At 37.3% G+C, this 16306-nt stretch overlaps 1 protein-coding gene across 3 annotated transcripts in view; it reads right to left on the minus strand.

The window, feature by feature from the left end:
* The window catches only part of ATAD2 (ATPase family AAA domain containing 2), a 36519-nt gene that overhangs the window by 15570 nt on the left and 4643 nt on the right, over positions 1-16306 (minus strand). Inside the window, exons 2-16 of one of the 3 annotated variants that reach the window (XM_086608807.1) lie at positions 15666-15808; positions 15091-15140; positions 13623-13776; positions 12168-12261; positions 11108-11180; positions 9252-9362; positions 8700-8808; positions 7579-7695; positions 6547-6655; positions 6210-6325; positions 4741-4915; positions 3998-4086; positions 3504-3663; positions 1836-1926; positions 1092-1406 (exon numbers count right to left, since the gene is read on the minus strand). In XM_086608807.1, coding sequence (XP_086464933.1) covers positions 1092-1406; positions 1836-1926; positions 3504-3663; positions 3998-4086; positions 4741-4915; positions 6210-6325; positions 6547-6655; positions 7579-7695; positions 8700-8808; positions 9252-9362; positions 11108-11180; positions 12168-12261; positions 13623-13776; positions 15091-15140; positions 15666-15808 — 1906 coding nt within the window. Of the gene's footprint in view, positions 1-1091; positions 1407-1835; positions 1927-3503; positions 3664-3997; positions 4087-4740; positions 4916-6209; positions 6326-6546; positions 6656-7578; positions 7696-8699; positions 8809-9251; positions 9366-11107; positions 11181-12167; positions 12262-13622; positions 13777-15090; positions 15141-15665; positions 15809-16306 lie in introns of all 3 variants that reach the window. The other 2 variants (XM_086608808.1, XM_086608809.1) reach the window with 2 other exon arrangements.

Genomic DNA, 16306 nt, shown 5'->3' on the forward strand with positions numbered 1-16306 from the left:
TATCTCTCTGTTGATGAAAACTTGGAGGTTTTTTCCTTAGAATAAAGATGATTAGGAGTAACTTCTGTATTTCCCAGACAGTTGAAAAATCCAACGAGGCACATTCTTTCTGGAGCAGGTTCCCCAACTTCCAGTGGAGGAATTAAGTGAACGTGATGGCCACAGACTTCCAGTTGTCTAGAACTAGTGAGTCAGAATATACTGACCAACACATCTTCTAAATAAGGCTCCTCAAAGATCACTGAAGGAGATAACAGAATGTGGACAACAGAGAGGGGATGCAATTACCGATCTCCTGCCTCTCTGCTTTTATTTTATTGGTGGATTTCTGCCTCTACTTTATCAATGCAAACTTATCTCCCAGCTCTCCTGGGAGTAATACTGGTAGGATACTCTCAAGGGATTAGCGTAACTAACAATTCATGGATCTCCATTAATCAGAAGTGGAGTGACTTTATCAATTTATTTGCTCTCACCAACTGACAGACTAAACCTGATCAGGGCTGGTGCAGTCAGGAGCCATGAGATCACATGCTTGCTGTGCAAGCCAAGCCCCTAAGTACACACTACTACAACGTTCTGATCTCATAAGCGTAATTGACAAACATTTAAATTAAGAGACTGTGGTTAGAAATCATGATAGCTAAACCAGCATTTAGCTTAAACTTATATGTGCACTGTGGTCCTGCCATTCTTCAGATAGGAATTAGAAGCATTCATATAAAAATGCCCTTCTCCTCCTATTTAAATATTTATTTTGAAAGTGATGCCTCATCATTAAACGTTAAATCCATCTCTATGGATTTATCTAAATGATAAATACAACATCAGCTACTGTCAGAAACAGGGTGCTCTAGTAGAGAACGCACAGTTTTCCACTGCGTATTGTGAGTCATTCACAGCTTCCATCCAGCACTTCAGTTTAGAATCCAGAATGAAAACTATGCACAATATCCCTGAAACAAAGGCGTGCACATGCATATTATAAAATTCTACTGTTATTACGGCTGAGAGGTTTGTGTATGTTGATTGCACAAATCAGAAATTTTTGCTTTGGCAGAATTTTAAAGAAGTGGATGTTACTGTTATACCTTGCTGTGGGTCCTTCTTTAGTGCAAGCTCTGCATGGGGAAATACTCTCTGCAAGGCTTGTAGAATTCTTCCTAGTGTGTTTTCAAGTAGTGGTTTTGAAATAGGTGATAGGGCTCGTCCAGGTGAAGCCACAGCCCTCTGCGAAGCTGGAACAGTCTTCTGCATAGCCATGACAAAATCCTTTGCTGTTATTTTAATAGAAGCGATATCTAACTGCAGTTTCTCACTACTTCTGTATATCTGAGGATAGCGGCGGCGCAAAGCACAGAGGGCAGCTTCAGCACATAAGGATTTTATATCAGCACCACAGTATCCTAATAAACAAAACAAGAATCAAATATTACGTCAATCTCAAGCAACGCAGAAGTCGAGGCAAAGGTTTCCAAACTGCGACACTGACGGACTTTTTATGCAGCCAAAAATTAACAGGCGAAGAGAGAATTTAAAGAGTTACTACACTGCAGGAGTTGTTACGTGGCTTGCAGCCCGATATCCTGCACTTACAAACGAGCCTCATAATCAAAACTTTGCTCCTGAGAAAGACGTCCCAAACCCATTCGATGTTCTGAGACAAAGAAAATTAAAAGAAGAGCAGCATCTCACTTTGTCTGCTCCCAAGGCATGCCAGCTGCCTCACTGCCTTGCTCTGCAGCAAGGTGTAAGAGCTCGGGTACTGCCTGGAACAAGCTCAGATTCCTCAGGACTCAGTCACATGCAGTAACTCACTTGGTTCTCAAACTTACCAGCACATTTTTCAGCTAGCTCTTCAAGGAACGTGTCCAATGGCTTAGGAGTCCAGTCTCGTGTATGAATCTTGAAAATCTCTTTTCTAGCCTGGAAACAAAATGATTGCATTTCAGTTTGTCCTAAGTTTTCTCTTAAAAAAACTCAAAACAACACAAAACCCAAAACTCCCTCACATTAATAAAAATATTTTTCTCATCTGCTAAACTTTTAAGTATTTTAAAGTTCAGTTAATAGGAAATTTAATAATTCTCGGTTTGTTACATTAAACTCTTCCTGGGGGTCTGCCGTGAAATAAAAGGCATTTATAGTTTCCATAAAAATTGAGTTTCCACGAGCATGAGACCTAACAATCCTGAGGAAAAAATTGTAGTAAAAAACTCGTCTGCAAACAGAGATTTTTTTCATCAAAGAAAATTCTCACAAATTTAGCAAAATTTTATGGTGACAGTCTCATTAGTTCATCAAATTTGCTTTTCTGCCAGTTCCTTCAAGGAAAACAGTCCTAGCACTATGTTTCAAATTCCTACAATAAGTAAAAAGAATAACAATAATTATGACTCAGAATAATAGTCACCAATCCAGAAAATATCAAACATTGCCTATGTTCATCTCTGATCTTAGCAAGACTTTGATTTAATTATTTCCTGGTACGCAGACTAATTATGGCAGATTTCTAGAATTCTTCCACCCTACGGAATCATGTATTATGTATCTGTTTCATGGCACCTCGTCTCCTGTTCCTGAAAGCAGATAAAAACTGGAAATAAATGTTTGTGTTAAATACACTGTTCAGTGTACTATTACTAGCCTTCAATCCAACAAGCACTTTTTCAAAAAAGTGCTAATAAAAGAAAAAGAAATATCAGTGATAGTCGGAGAAAAAAACCACAAAAATAGGGTTCCAATTTTGCACACTATCTTCCCTCCTCGATATTTTTTGGTTGCTATAGACCTATTTTTTCATTGCTTGGCTATTGCCATTGAACTAGAAGCTTCCTAAGCCCTGCACCTGTGCAGTGTACTTCGCATCTTTGTCCAAGTCCCTGTTAATAAGAATCAGTAAAAATGTCAGATCCCAAAATAGTTATAAGTATCTCCCAGGATACCCCGCTTGGAAACAATCCAACACAGGTGTATGTCCACTATCCATTCATAAACCAAGAACTGAGTGCAAGAGCACTTCAGGATGAAAGCCTAAGTGGATTAAATAAGTAAGCAAACATGAACTGCTTTGGGAATGAAAAATTTTAATTCACTCCAGCACCAGCCTTGATAAAAGTTTTTGTAAGCAAAAAGGAATTCTTGTGTGCACACAATTTCTTTCATTTTCAACATGAGATACCAGTAATTTATAGCTAGTCCAGATGTTCATGCTTACTTACACGTTTCAGTGACTAGCAGCATCCCATTTTCTTGGCTGGTCACAGTGAAATCAAAACTAATTCTAGAACTAACTACTTGTTGAAATCATCTTGATCATACATATTCAGTACAAGCTCTGCCCCCCCACACCACAATGCAGTCTCTCCAGATATTTCCCTTTTGTCCAAGTTGTACAATACTGATTTTGACTTCAACTGCTCCGTGATACTGCATTGTTACGTGGTTTTGTTATAAAGATGGACTTTGCCACATTAGCATTAAGGTTGAGTTTAAGTTCTGACCTCTTTATTTGGCAAGCTGAAGAGGAACTCTCGATCAAAGCGCCCAGGTCTTCGTAAAGCAGGATCTATAGAATCCAGTCTGTTGGTGGCTCCGATTACCACAATCTCTCCTCTGCTGTCTAAGCCATCCATAAGAGCCAGAAGTGTTGATACTATAGAACTAACAGAAAAGTACAATTTTCATTCACTGGTTTAGTAAATTTTGTTACATTCTACATGACCTTCTCCAATGATCACTCAAACTTTAATTGGTGAGATGCTGATGAGTAAGAGACTCATTTTAAGCCATAAAAAAAATAGACAAGGTAACACAGGCCTTGTGCTGATATTGAGCTTAGTGAATTGTTTTCAATTATTGTTTAAAAATCATCTGAAATTTAGTAGCATTGAATTACTAAACGTGAATACACAATGAACGTGTCACAAAGTTAAATAGGTTGTGGTCTTCTTTTCACAAAGATCAAGTAGCTTCTCTGTAGACACAAAACATGTACCTATGAATCTGGTCTTGTTTACTGGACCGCACAGGCGCAAGACCATCTATCTCATCAAAGAAAATAATTGAAGGTCGCATCTGGTAGGCCTAGAATGAAAACACAGGAATATTGACATAAATAAACCAGCACTATTCTAAAGAGAAAGCACATAAAAAATGTTATGGTTGGAAAATCACTAGAAGTAGATTTTTCAGACTAGATCAGGGATCTCTACTAATTGAGCTAATGGAGTAAGTGGCACAAGTAACAGAAGACAGCAGCCTATGTCAACTCACTGAGACTGGGTGACAGGAAACAAATCATACCAGTAGTTGTTACAGCTATTTGGCAACCACTGAGAACAGAGCTGGGACTTAATTAAATTACAGGTTCTGGAAGCAAGTTTCCGTTATGAATTTAAATGACCACACTTTCAACCTGCATCTGTTTCCCTCTGATCCAAAGCCACCATCTCTTGCCTCTTGCAACCTTTTTTGTGGCTGTTAAAATTTTTGTTTGGGTTTTGCTGTTGGTTTTTTTTTTTTTTCTGAGGGGAGTTTGCTTTGCAAGGTTTTCTTGTTCGTTTTATTAATCTTTCCCAGTACACCTCAAGATTTCAAACCCCTAAAAAACCCACTGAAAAAAGAAACACTGACAAACCCATTTCAGTGGAAGGAACTGACAAAACACAAAAAGAAATACTGACCACAGAAAATTGCAGTTACCACTTGGAGAGAACGCACCACATATTTCAGCCTTACCTGATCAAACAATAAACGTAGCTGTCGTTCAGATTCCCCCACCCATTTACTCAGGCAGTCAGCACCTTTTCTCATAAAAAAGGCTATTCTCCTGTCACCTTGGCTACATTCATTAGCAAGCGCACGAGCAACCAGTGTCTTTCCAGTCCCTGGTGGACCGTAGAACAGACAGCCTCTGCAATTGAAAAAAAACCAAACCAAACCAAAAACAACAAACAGGTTAATGTAAGTAAAAAACATCATGGAAAAGTACCTATTACAATCCCCACCCCTAAAACACACAACTCTCCTAACCACAACACTTCATGTATAGGATAGCAGTAATAGCTGAAGTGTGAGAAAAGTCAAAACAGATGGAAGTTTTGTGATCCTACACAATTCAACAAGGCAGTACACGACATGAATAGAGAGGATAACACAGATGTACAAAACCTTGAGAAAAGGTTGTAGCGTCCCAAAAAGACTCTTCCAAAACTGCTGACAAACTAGCAGTGGTGGTTACAGCACAGTGGAGACAAACAAGAACAAACTTCAGCGCAGAATCTAAGACTGGGCTAACTCAGGAATCATCAGCTCATTCTTCAATGATACGCTGCATATTCATTCTCATTTTCACAAAAGGCAAGATTTGCTAGTAAAATATTTAATTGTCCCTTAAAAAGCTTTAAGTTACTGGATTTGGTCTCGCAGACCATCCGTTGCTGATGATAAATGAGGAGGAAGTCTAAAGCTGGGACAGTCTCCTGCATTTCCAGATAAATACAGCCATCAACTAGAAAAGCCAATACCCTGCTGTTTCGAAAAGAATTTCAATGCACAGAGCAGCAAAACACTGAAAGATTTTATTTTCATTATTTGTAATACTTCTAAAGTTACTGAAAGCAAAGAATTTAAAGTCGTATTTCAATATACCATGATTGAGTTTTGCTGACTGATAATATATAAAGCTAACAAATCTCTAATAATTTCATTTCATAAGACAGAACCAATCTAGATGCGTAAGAAGTGGACAGATTCTTATTTTAGCCTAACCGTAACAAATACTGCAAGATTCTATTTGCAAGTCCTATCAATTGTAAAATTCATACTTCAGCACTTGAAAAAAGTAGTTTGTGGAAGAGATAACTGGACTTCCAAGCAACAAATTACAGTTGACTACCAGTAGATGATTCCTTCCTACTTATAAACTAATCAAGTTGACTTGTAGAACTCAAAACAAAACCACCCTAACCCCACGTTTTAAAGGCGAGACACTTTTGAGGTATATTCTCACCACACAGTAAATCTTTGAACCTACATATATTCTGGATTCTATCCATTTTTAAGAAATTACTTTTTACTACTGCTAAAAACCCCCATCAATACTGCTGGAAATTTTGAAGCATGGAAACAACATCTTGATATTTCAGTTGAACATTCTCCTAAAAATGAGTGAATTAGAATTTATAGTTTTAAACAATGTCTGTTACCTTGGAGGTTGAATTTTGAATCTCTCAAAGACTTCTGGGTAAAGCAATGGAAAAACAACCATCTCTTTTAAAGCTGAAATGTGGTCAGAAAGACCACCCACACCATCAAATCGTACCTAAAGATAAATTCAACAGAATACATTTTATATGTTAAAGAAAGCAGCAACCTTGATAAGGTTCCATCAGAAATCATGTCAGCACAAAGGAAATGTTCTGGGTAATTTTCAAATCACCTGAGAGAAAACTGTAAACCAAGGTAGTTGTAGACAGCACGTAACTGAAAGCTCTCATAAACACTGGAAACATCTCACTGACACAACGAACTAAAAATACTTACTGAACAATCTATTTGCATTGGATCAACATCAGCCAGACTTGCTCCAATTTTCATCCGGTCCTTGTGAATTCCCTTTAACTCGTCTTTCCGAAAGTTAAGTGGAAGACACCTGATTTGAATTAAGGAAAAAGACAAAGGCACTTTCTAACTTAAGATGCAGCTAGAAGATTATTGCTCTTACAATGATGGCAAGTGAATGCTGAAGACCTTGTAAATGAGCACAGACTTCCTAAATAGTTAAATATTCATTCGAATTGTTTTAATGTCCAAGAGTAAAGAAAGGAAAATGGTCACTCCAGACATTAAACTGAGTTAATTATTTTAACAACTCTTAGCACTTAGGAACATCCATGCCAGTCAACACAGCATATATATGAATTCAAGCTTAGAAAAAGTTATTAGATCTGTGGGCACTGTGAACTGACCTTGATTTGTGCAATGAAAGAACCCAAAACACACTGACATCTTTCAATGATTTTTTGCTTCTGCATTGAAAAAAGTTACAGCCCAAGGGGATACTTATTTCAGCATGGATTAACATTATAAAGGCTGCCCACCACCGCTAGTCCTTCCCAAGGACTTTGGGATGCATGTGCCAGAAGACACACATGTCTGAAAGACATCTGGCTGAAAACTTATTTGTTAGATTGTTATTAAAATAGTTTTTCTAGAGCATTAGTTAAGTAACAAAACCTCCATCAATTCCTCTATTTATAACATTTTCTGTTATGGTGCTTTTCTTTCTGAATAAACTATTGAAAAGCACAGGAGCAGTAGAATTTTACATTAAAAAATAACATAAGTGTTCCTCCCCCCATTCCTGCCTAGAGAAATCAAATTGCTTATTAAAAATCAATTCTAAAAATCCAATTTTAGAGAGTCCAGTTACAGTTGTCAGTACCAACAGATATCATTAAATATTGCTGCAATTTAGAAACTGTACAAGATGAAGAGGATAACACTTCAGAGTTAGGCAGATGCAAACTCCTCCCAAGTAGATTCCTCCCTCCCCTCTTCTCCAATTACATTAACCTTCTTAAATCTCTGTTACGGCTGTGCTTCCTACGCCTCTCAAAATGCTCTTCATCATCAGATGAGGATGATGAGGAAGAGGATGTGGAATCACTGTTGTGGACTGCGTGTCTCCGTCTGCAAACATTCAAACAAACAAGTAAAAAAATTAAAGTACACACTAACCAACTAATATCCACATTTAAGTGAATTCTATCTCAGAATTTGACATCTATTAAGTTTCCAGATCACTGTACTCCCTATGAATCTGATTTCAAAGTATATTACAGGATTTTCCTTGTGACAGCAAAACTTAATTTTTCTTAGGAAGGTAAAACGTTTAACTATTTTGCAACTAAATTTCATAAACAAATCACTCATTTTGCACAATCTCTCTCTCACAAACACAAATAAAGTTTCACTTAGCATTATGTATCCACTCTATGAAACATAAACATTTTTAACTTATTTAAAAATTTGGCTTCAAAAACCCTTCCTTCCATAACTACCTGTTTTCAAGGATGCTAAACAAAGTGCTCATGTCTAGCAAGAGATGGCATTCTCCATGCTCAAACTGCTTACAGGATTCAAAACCCCTTTGACATTACTATTGCAATGTATGATTTACAATTTCATGTAGCATCTTTATTGTTTAAAGATATTTTTATACAGAAACATTAACTGATTCCAAAGAGAAACCAGAATCAATATTTGAGTGATTAAAAAAAAAAAAAAAAATCTACTAAAACTTCCATAGGCTCTCCCTTTAACTACATTATCTTCAGTTTTAAGAAAATAATTTTTATCCTTCAAGATTAAATAGTCTAAGATTTTCAGAGGGAGATTCTGACTTCAATTCCAGAACAAAAGAATTTTGTTACACCATCTCAGTCACGACCTCCATAATCACATTATCAGTAACCACAAATACTGCATTTAAAAAAAATAAAATCTAATGGCTAATAAAAAGTATAGTCTCCCCCCTGCACTGTTTGTTTTCTTTATACCCTCAGACTACCACAGCAATAATCATACAATTAATGTGTAATTACCAGCAACCTGAAAACCCTTTAAAGCATTATTCAATGACGTGACTGACAGCACTAGTGATAAATAACAGCTATCACTAACCACACACCAACCTGTTAGTTGTTTTGCAGCAAGAGCCTTGTGACTGAGTAGTTCTAAATGAGTATCTCTGCCTGACGGGTGAGGACCGGCCAGAAAAATATATCTTACGTTGCCTTGGCTCTGTTGAAAGCAAAGAATTTAGAATAACATTACAAACAAGTGAGAAAGCAGGATAGTGAAAGAGGCAGGGAATGTGATGTGTTTCACTCATCTCTAATTTCAGGGGAAGTTTCAAGTGATCAGTACACAGCAGAAGTGAAAAAACACACTCTTGCTTTTTAAGGAGAACTGAAAGCCACAAGAGTAAGATTATCAAGTCTGTTTAATTACTGTTCTTTCAAGGATACATAAGTAATCTTTAAACTGAAAAAAAACAGTAAGTACGTCAAACGGCAAAGAAACGTAATGTGCACAGGATACACGCATTTAATAAGATTTACTTGTGGAATGAAGGTAAGAACTTTAAATACAAGTTGAGTGTGTGCATATATTTTCATTCAAAAAAGATATCTCACTTATATGCAAGAAATTAGCTCTTAGGAGAAACTGTGCATGTAACCTACTTTCCAATGGAGCTTGATAGCGCTCAACAGTTTTCCTCTGTCGAAAGTCATAACGCTTTCGAGTGTCTTCACCATCATCATCTTCTTTCTCTTCACTTTCTTCTGAGGAAACTACTGGTACATCAACATAACATTAAACTCTTTAAGTACTGTTGCAAATTATATTAAATTCAAAACGCACTACATAGTAAAACCTATAGGCATCTATAACCTTCATGACGATGACACAATAGAGTTGAAAACCTGCAAAGCCTTAAGACCAAGTTATGCAAGACACATTCCAGAAATTACAAAACAAAGAGGAGCATACATATAGATATTGTTCTGCCCTCACTGAAATTGCTGGGTGACTTCTCATCAGTCTTAGTAACAACATCTGCCATCTCACTTAGCTAAGATGCAGCTCCTATGAAAACCACTATTTCAGGAAGTAATTTCTTGAGAAAGCATTTCAAGGAAATGTTTTTAATACTCTGTAGTGGTAATCCAAGAACGGTAATTGTCCTGGTTTTGGCTCAGACAGTTAATTTTTCTTTTTAGCAGTTAGAAAAACTCTGTGTTTTGGATTTAGTATGGGATTTGTTATGAGAAGAATGCCGATAGCGCACTGATGTTTATTGTCAGTACTGACACAACAAGGATCTTTCAGCTTGCCGTGTTTTTTCCCAGTGTACAGGAGCACCAGAGCCTGAGGGGAGCATGGCTGGGACAAAGGGTCCACAACTCCCCTTATGATTTGAACTTCAGACTTAGGATTGAGGGCTACATTGGCCAATGGAATATTCCGTATCATGCAGCGTCATGCCCAGTATATAGATGAGGGTTGACTGGAAAGGAGAGCTTTGGCTCTTCCAGGAACTCTCTTCCGAGGGCTCACTCTCAGACTCTCAGAGTGCTATCTGTCTTTCACCCTCTTTTTGGGCTTCTTGCTCGTCCGGGACTGCAGTGTTGGGACTTGTCTATTTCCGGACTGTTTACAGGAACGGGACAGGCATTGGTCATCGGGTGGTGAGCAATTACACTGCACATCACTTGTTTGTGTATATTATTGTAATTACACATTTATTCATATATTATTATAATTATTACTTTTAATTTTTTTTTTTTTTCTCTCTTAACTCACAAGTCTCCTTCCCTTTTCCTCTTTAATTCTATTCCTCATTCCCTGAGGGTAGGGGAGGGTGAGTGAGTGGCTGTGTGGCATTTAGTTTGCTGGCTCAGCTAAACCATGACAAAAATCTTAAAGCTTTCCTCCCTTACTTCAAACATAAAGTTATATGGCCTTTTACAATTTAACCTTATTCCTTATGTTATTTCCCACTGAGTACCGGGATGACAGCTTCAAATTACAGGCCTGGGCAGCAGCTTCCACTGACTACCTGCTACACACAAAAATGAACACTATCTTCTCCCGTGCTGATCGTCATACTCAGGAGGACCTTTCTATACACATCTGGCAGCCTACCTTACTTCCTGAAAATTCTTACTGTGCTGCTCAAAACTGTGAAAACTATCATGCTTCTGCTGCAGCAATATCGCTCTTTCTCATTCTGAGTAATACCCTCCATTTCTTTGTATTCTCACCTGTCCACACCCGTCTGATGCCTTTTATCTTGTAAGCATTTTGGAAAAGCACCAATTATTTTTTTTTTCTCTGAATAGCTGTTCTGAGCTCACTACAGTATAGCCCCAGAGTCAGTGATTAAAGCTTGTAATGTCAATAGCAGTACAGATTTTTTTTTTTAACAGATGAAAAATACCCAGTAGTTCAGCTTGTCTCAGTTCTTTAAGACAAGGCTCTTGGCTAGACCACAGTAAAGAAAATTCAAACCAGAACTAAGTAACTACAATGTCACCTTGATTATCAGCTATTTCTTCGTCAGCTCTTTGGATTTCTTTCTTTCCTCGGGAGTACATATCAAGGTTTTCCTAATTAAAAGAAACAAAAAAGATCAGTCACAAATATACAGAAAACCTAACATGAGCATCTTTGATGCCTACATACTACAATTATCAAGGCACTCCACATACAAAAAAGATTAAGTAAAGGTACTAGAGAAGAGAATAGGAATATCATTCTGACACCCAGGATTAGTAACAAGAATTTCTGCTTTAAAATAGGGTTTAGTACATCTGGTAGTTATCCAGATACAAAACTGAGTGTAGCAACTAATCACAGGTTAATAATCCAAGAGTGTGACAAAACCCAGGAAAAAAGCAATTCCTAGCAGACAAAAAAACAAATCATATGGACATTTGAGAGATGGTATACAAAGTACTATGGACAATTCTGTTTTTATTTTAAAAAAGAAAAAAAAAGGAACGTAGATCTAAACAAAAAACTATGAAAGCAAGCTATGAAGATGTTTAAAAAATGAAGTGCATGTCATTCAAAAGGACAGTAGAAAAACTGAATTTAAAAGAGCAAAACTAAGAGAGGAAATACAATTGGAGTATATCACTTTAACCTAAGTTCCTCTAGGGTCAGAGGACTACTTAAGCTCACAGGCAAGGCTGGCACAAGAGCAAACATAGATAAAACAGACATCAATAAATTCAGGTTTTAGTAAGATTTGAAGTGAAAACCCAAGCCCTGAAGTAGCTGTTTGTAAACAGTGTCCATTGAAAAAACATAAGGCAATTCAAAGAGCATAGTATAAGACATGTATTTCAGTATAGCACTGCTACTTCACATCTTCTGAAGAAGATATTTTGTCCACCCCTAGAGCATACCTGTAGCATGACCACAACAGTAAGACTGTTAAATTATAATTAGAGAGCAAAAATAAATGTTATTTTAGACTACACTTCTTTGGAAGAAGTTATTTCAGCTAAATTAAAATTATAACTAAATAACTTCCCTGCATGAAATACACTACTTATAGGAAAACAGTAAAATAAATGAGTAGCTACTACTTCCGCATCGTGGAACACCCCAAGGTCTTCCATCATTCGCCGTCTACGCATCTTCTCCATGTCATCCATTTTTTGCAAGACTGCTTCTGCAGTACTAAGAAAAAAAGTTGAAACGTAAGGGCAAGTACAAAAAAACCCATTTAAAACAGCACACATGATCAGTACTACATTTTAACATAGTATGCACAAAGCAAGAGTCATTGACACTTCGCCAAGTTTTTAAACACTACTTAAAAATTAGGTCAACTGTTTACTTTTTTATAGAGAGATTTAAGAACAAGCATTTGAGGATTTGCAAATGTACGCTGTTTGCAGGTTTGTTTTCCCCTCTCGCTGAACTCATTAAAAAAAAAAAGTTTTAGTAGGAAAAAAAGAATTCTGAAGATCATAGTAAGATAAGAGAAAGAAATTATGGCAGATTTTAATAGCACTTAAGCTGCTCTGTGTGATAGCATCAAGTCATTTTTAGTTCACAGCCTTTCTCAGACAATAGGCTGCTTCTTCCTCTCTTAAATGTAATTTAATTTTTGTGTTGGTTTTCTGTGACTATGTACGCTGGAAAAAACATCCCGCTGCTGTTACACTCTGCAGACCTTTCAGAAAAGGTTATCGATTTGGGCTTCACAAAGAATATTAAGTCACAGACAGAAACAGGCAGAAACACTAGGACTACTTCACTTTGGCTGTATCCAACTTTTCTCACTACCTTAACTCAAGTGAGCATTATAAAAACATCGTAAGCATGGAAAAAAGTAAATTAAAAATGAAGGTGCTTTTGATGCTAAGAAAATTGATTTAGAGGGCAAATTAGAACTACTGAAAGTCACAATGCAAAGTGATCGTTTTGGTTCACAAGACAACACATAAACCCACCGAGCCCATACATAAAAGATGCTCTAGAACAAAGACCTCTCCGCAACTGGCAATTCCAGAATGAATGCCCCAGTGGCAAGCAAATTTAAACACTGGCTGTGCCCAAATTCTTTACACATGACGCACCTTCCAAATACACCCTCCCACACACACTCTCAGACCAACAAGTCTCAAAACAGCCACCAGCACCTACTTCCAAAGAAATCGAGTTAAACAGCTTGGCTGCAAAGTACAAAGGCCTACACCTTACATAAATCAATATTTTAACAATAATTACAGGACACACCTGACCAACAGCAAAGGAATGTTAGCAGAGATTGCTAAAACATCCTGCACCCTGGGGGAACTCTACTACAGAAGGCACCTGCAGCTCAGCAGTTATCACAGGGATGTATCGCACACGTGGAGAAGTCCCAGCCTAACCGCTAAATACATTTAGCTCTTGCTGACAGAAATAACACCACCTTTTTCTGTTGTCAAAAGAAGGAGAAAGTCCCTAGCCAACATTGTGCCATAACACAAAGGCTTGCTAATGAGGCTTATTTTAGTAGCTTTGCAAGATGATGAAAAAGACCCACTTACTTTGTTATAAGTTTGTCAAACAAAACAGATTGATTTGTAGTGGTGTAACGACTTTGTCGAAGTCTGCAGCTTCGGCGGACCTCCAAATCCCCATTTTCTTCATGGACTTGTTCTGCAGCTTTTGCATCAGCTCTAGTCTTCAGTGTCCTGGTGACTAAAATGCATTCATATATAAATATTTTGAAACAGAAAATATGTTATTCCCTTTATTTCACCGTTGCTCTAGCAAAATGTAAAAAAATCTGCAGTGGTTTGCTTTTTTCTTTAAATACTGAATTAGAAGTTGTTGTCGTGACCATAGTATTCAAATTACTTATGTTTAAAATACCTACTTAAAAGCATGACTTGTACAGCAACTTTTTAATAGACTGGAAAGCCAGTCTGACAAAAACAAACACACAACTTTTGATCCATGCAGGAGGTAGATTTATTCCAGTTACTTCTTTCCGGAAAAGTGAAAACAATGCCTCTCTCTAAGGTGTTTTACTCCATTCATGTAAAATCGTATCTAATAGTTTTTTTAAAAAATTGTTTATGTGGGAAGTCTCTTCTTAAGATGTATGGTTTTAGTACGCTGTTTAAACATGCATCACCTTCATTTTCTGCACCATGACATAAAAGCTCTAAAAGATAAGAAATGCTTCAAGAAAACCTCCCATATACCAAATAACTCAAAACGCTTGCTTGCTTGGAAAAAAAAAATCTGCCCAGTATTTACTGCACAGCATCGTTTGCCATAGGTTCATTACTTGCACCATCATTAAAACAGCTAAGAGAGGTCAGTGAGGACGCTGCAGGTACATCGCCATGTTAGTATGTGCTTTGATCTCATCATCACTAACTATAAAACTAAGTTTGAGCTCAGTAAATCAGAATTTCCACTGCACGATTAGAACTTGAATTACTACACACAAAGTGCGTTTCAGGCCCCTTCCCGTGTTCAGCCCGTGGCTGGCAGGACGCTGCCTGGCACTACCGGAATGTGGATTCGGTTTCAAGGTAAACTGCTGAACTTCAGCAACACCTTTCCCAATGTCAGGGGATTTGCACGTCTCACGACTGAATTACTTTTTAACTCACATATATTATAATTTATAATACTGCAGTATTCCCAGCTATTTGCAACAACAATTTTCAATTATGTTGTGTCCTGCAGAAAATCCACGTCACAAAGAAACCCAACCTGAGAAACAGATTCTCTAGTGCCTTAGAGCAGGCTGGAATTCACACTGCGTTCTCCCCAAGTCTGCAAGGAATTAACAGCATATCCTCCTATTTGCACCTATCTCTTTGCATAAAATTCATAGGAAATTAATTATCTTTGAGATATCTATTCTCACAACTTCAGCTGATTTTGCCTGATGAGTTCAGAAGTTTTTGGGGCCAAGTTAAATAGACAGAGCAACCAAATACAATCCTTCTCAGAAATCAGGCTAAAAAGGAATTGTAAGGAATTACCACTACTTACCTTCTTTATATTCTTCTTTTTTCTGGTCTGATTTCAGCTTTGCCAACTGCCTACATTAAGAAAGGGGACAGAGAAAAGGAGAAAATAATTATTGTATAGAACTATTACATCTTATCATACCATATTGCATTGTGTAGTTCCCCCTAAAGACAGGGGAACTTCACCAAGTTTATAATCTGGTGCTTCACGTCATGCAAAGAAAAGCGTGTGGACCACAAGAAGGATCAGATCCCAAGTCTGCTGTGTACCATATGCACAGAGTTTTATAAGGACAGACATTTCCTAACCTGCTAATCTTGAAGTCTCAATAGGGCAAATAATATCTCGGTAACCAAAGTGGAGGAGAGATCTCAAAGGAGTTTGGAAAAGATGCATGTTTTTTATACAAGCAGAAGATTTTTTACTAAAAAGAGTGATTCTAGTTCTAAGATATTGGCACTGATATGAACACAATCATATTCCCCTGCAGATTTTTAGTTGTAGATTTATTAATGATGTGACTCATTGTGCATGCTTTCACTTTTCCTTTTCATTCTATAAATTGAACAGAGATTGAATGCCTAGAAATACAATACCTTGTAAAGTGTCTTGGATTGACATTTTCACTTAATATTTCCATGCTTTTGTCAAAGCTAGAGTCTGAACAGGGCGGCATGTTTTTTCTCATTGATCTTAAACAGTGTCCATTGAAACATTCAATTTTGCCAGAGGAAAATTCCTATGAAAAGAAGGAAATAAGAACATATTTATCTGAACCATGTATGTTGAGCTAAGAAGGAAATTCTGCCTCATTTAGGCAAGTTTATTCTGCAACTCTCCTGACTCAACAGTGGTGCAACTAATGACAGGTAAGCCTTGAACCACTTCTGCACCAAGAAGTAGCTCTCAGAAGATAAAACAGCTTTCAAAGCTAAAGCTCCCCTCCACCATGCTTTTCCTGTGGACAACTTGAACTTAATATCCTTTCAAAAAGTTACTGCAGCATTTCATGAAAAAGAAAAAACACAACACTTATTTCAAAATTGGTTCAGAGGAGCAGTCAAGCTTGACCTTGCATGTCCTGGGATTCAAATCCAGTTAGGTGAGTTTTTCTCCTATTTCTGTTCCATTTATGACTGCATTCAGAGGGACATTAAAAGATTTCCTTCAGGAGGACGACATTTATCCATGGGAAACCAAAGATACACTTTTTTATGGCTGTTGATCTTGTTCACAT

This window comes from Tauraco erythrolophus, chromosome 3 (assembly GCF_009769465.1).
Source record: "Tauraco erythrolophus isolate bTauEry1 chromosome 3, bTauEry1.pri, whole genome shotgun sequence".
In the NCBI taxonomy this organism is placed as follows: Eukaryota; Metazoa; Chordata; class Aves; order Musophagiformes; family Musophagidae; genus Tauraco; species Tauraco erythrolophus.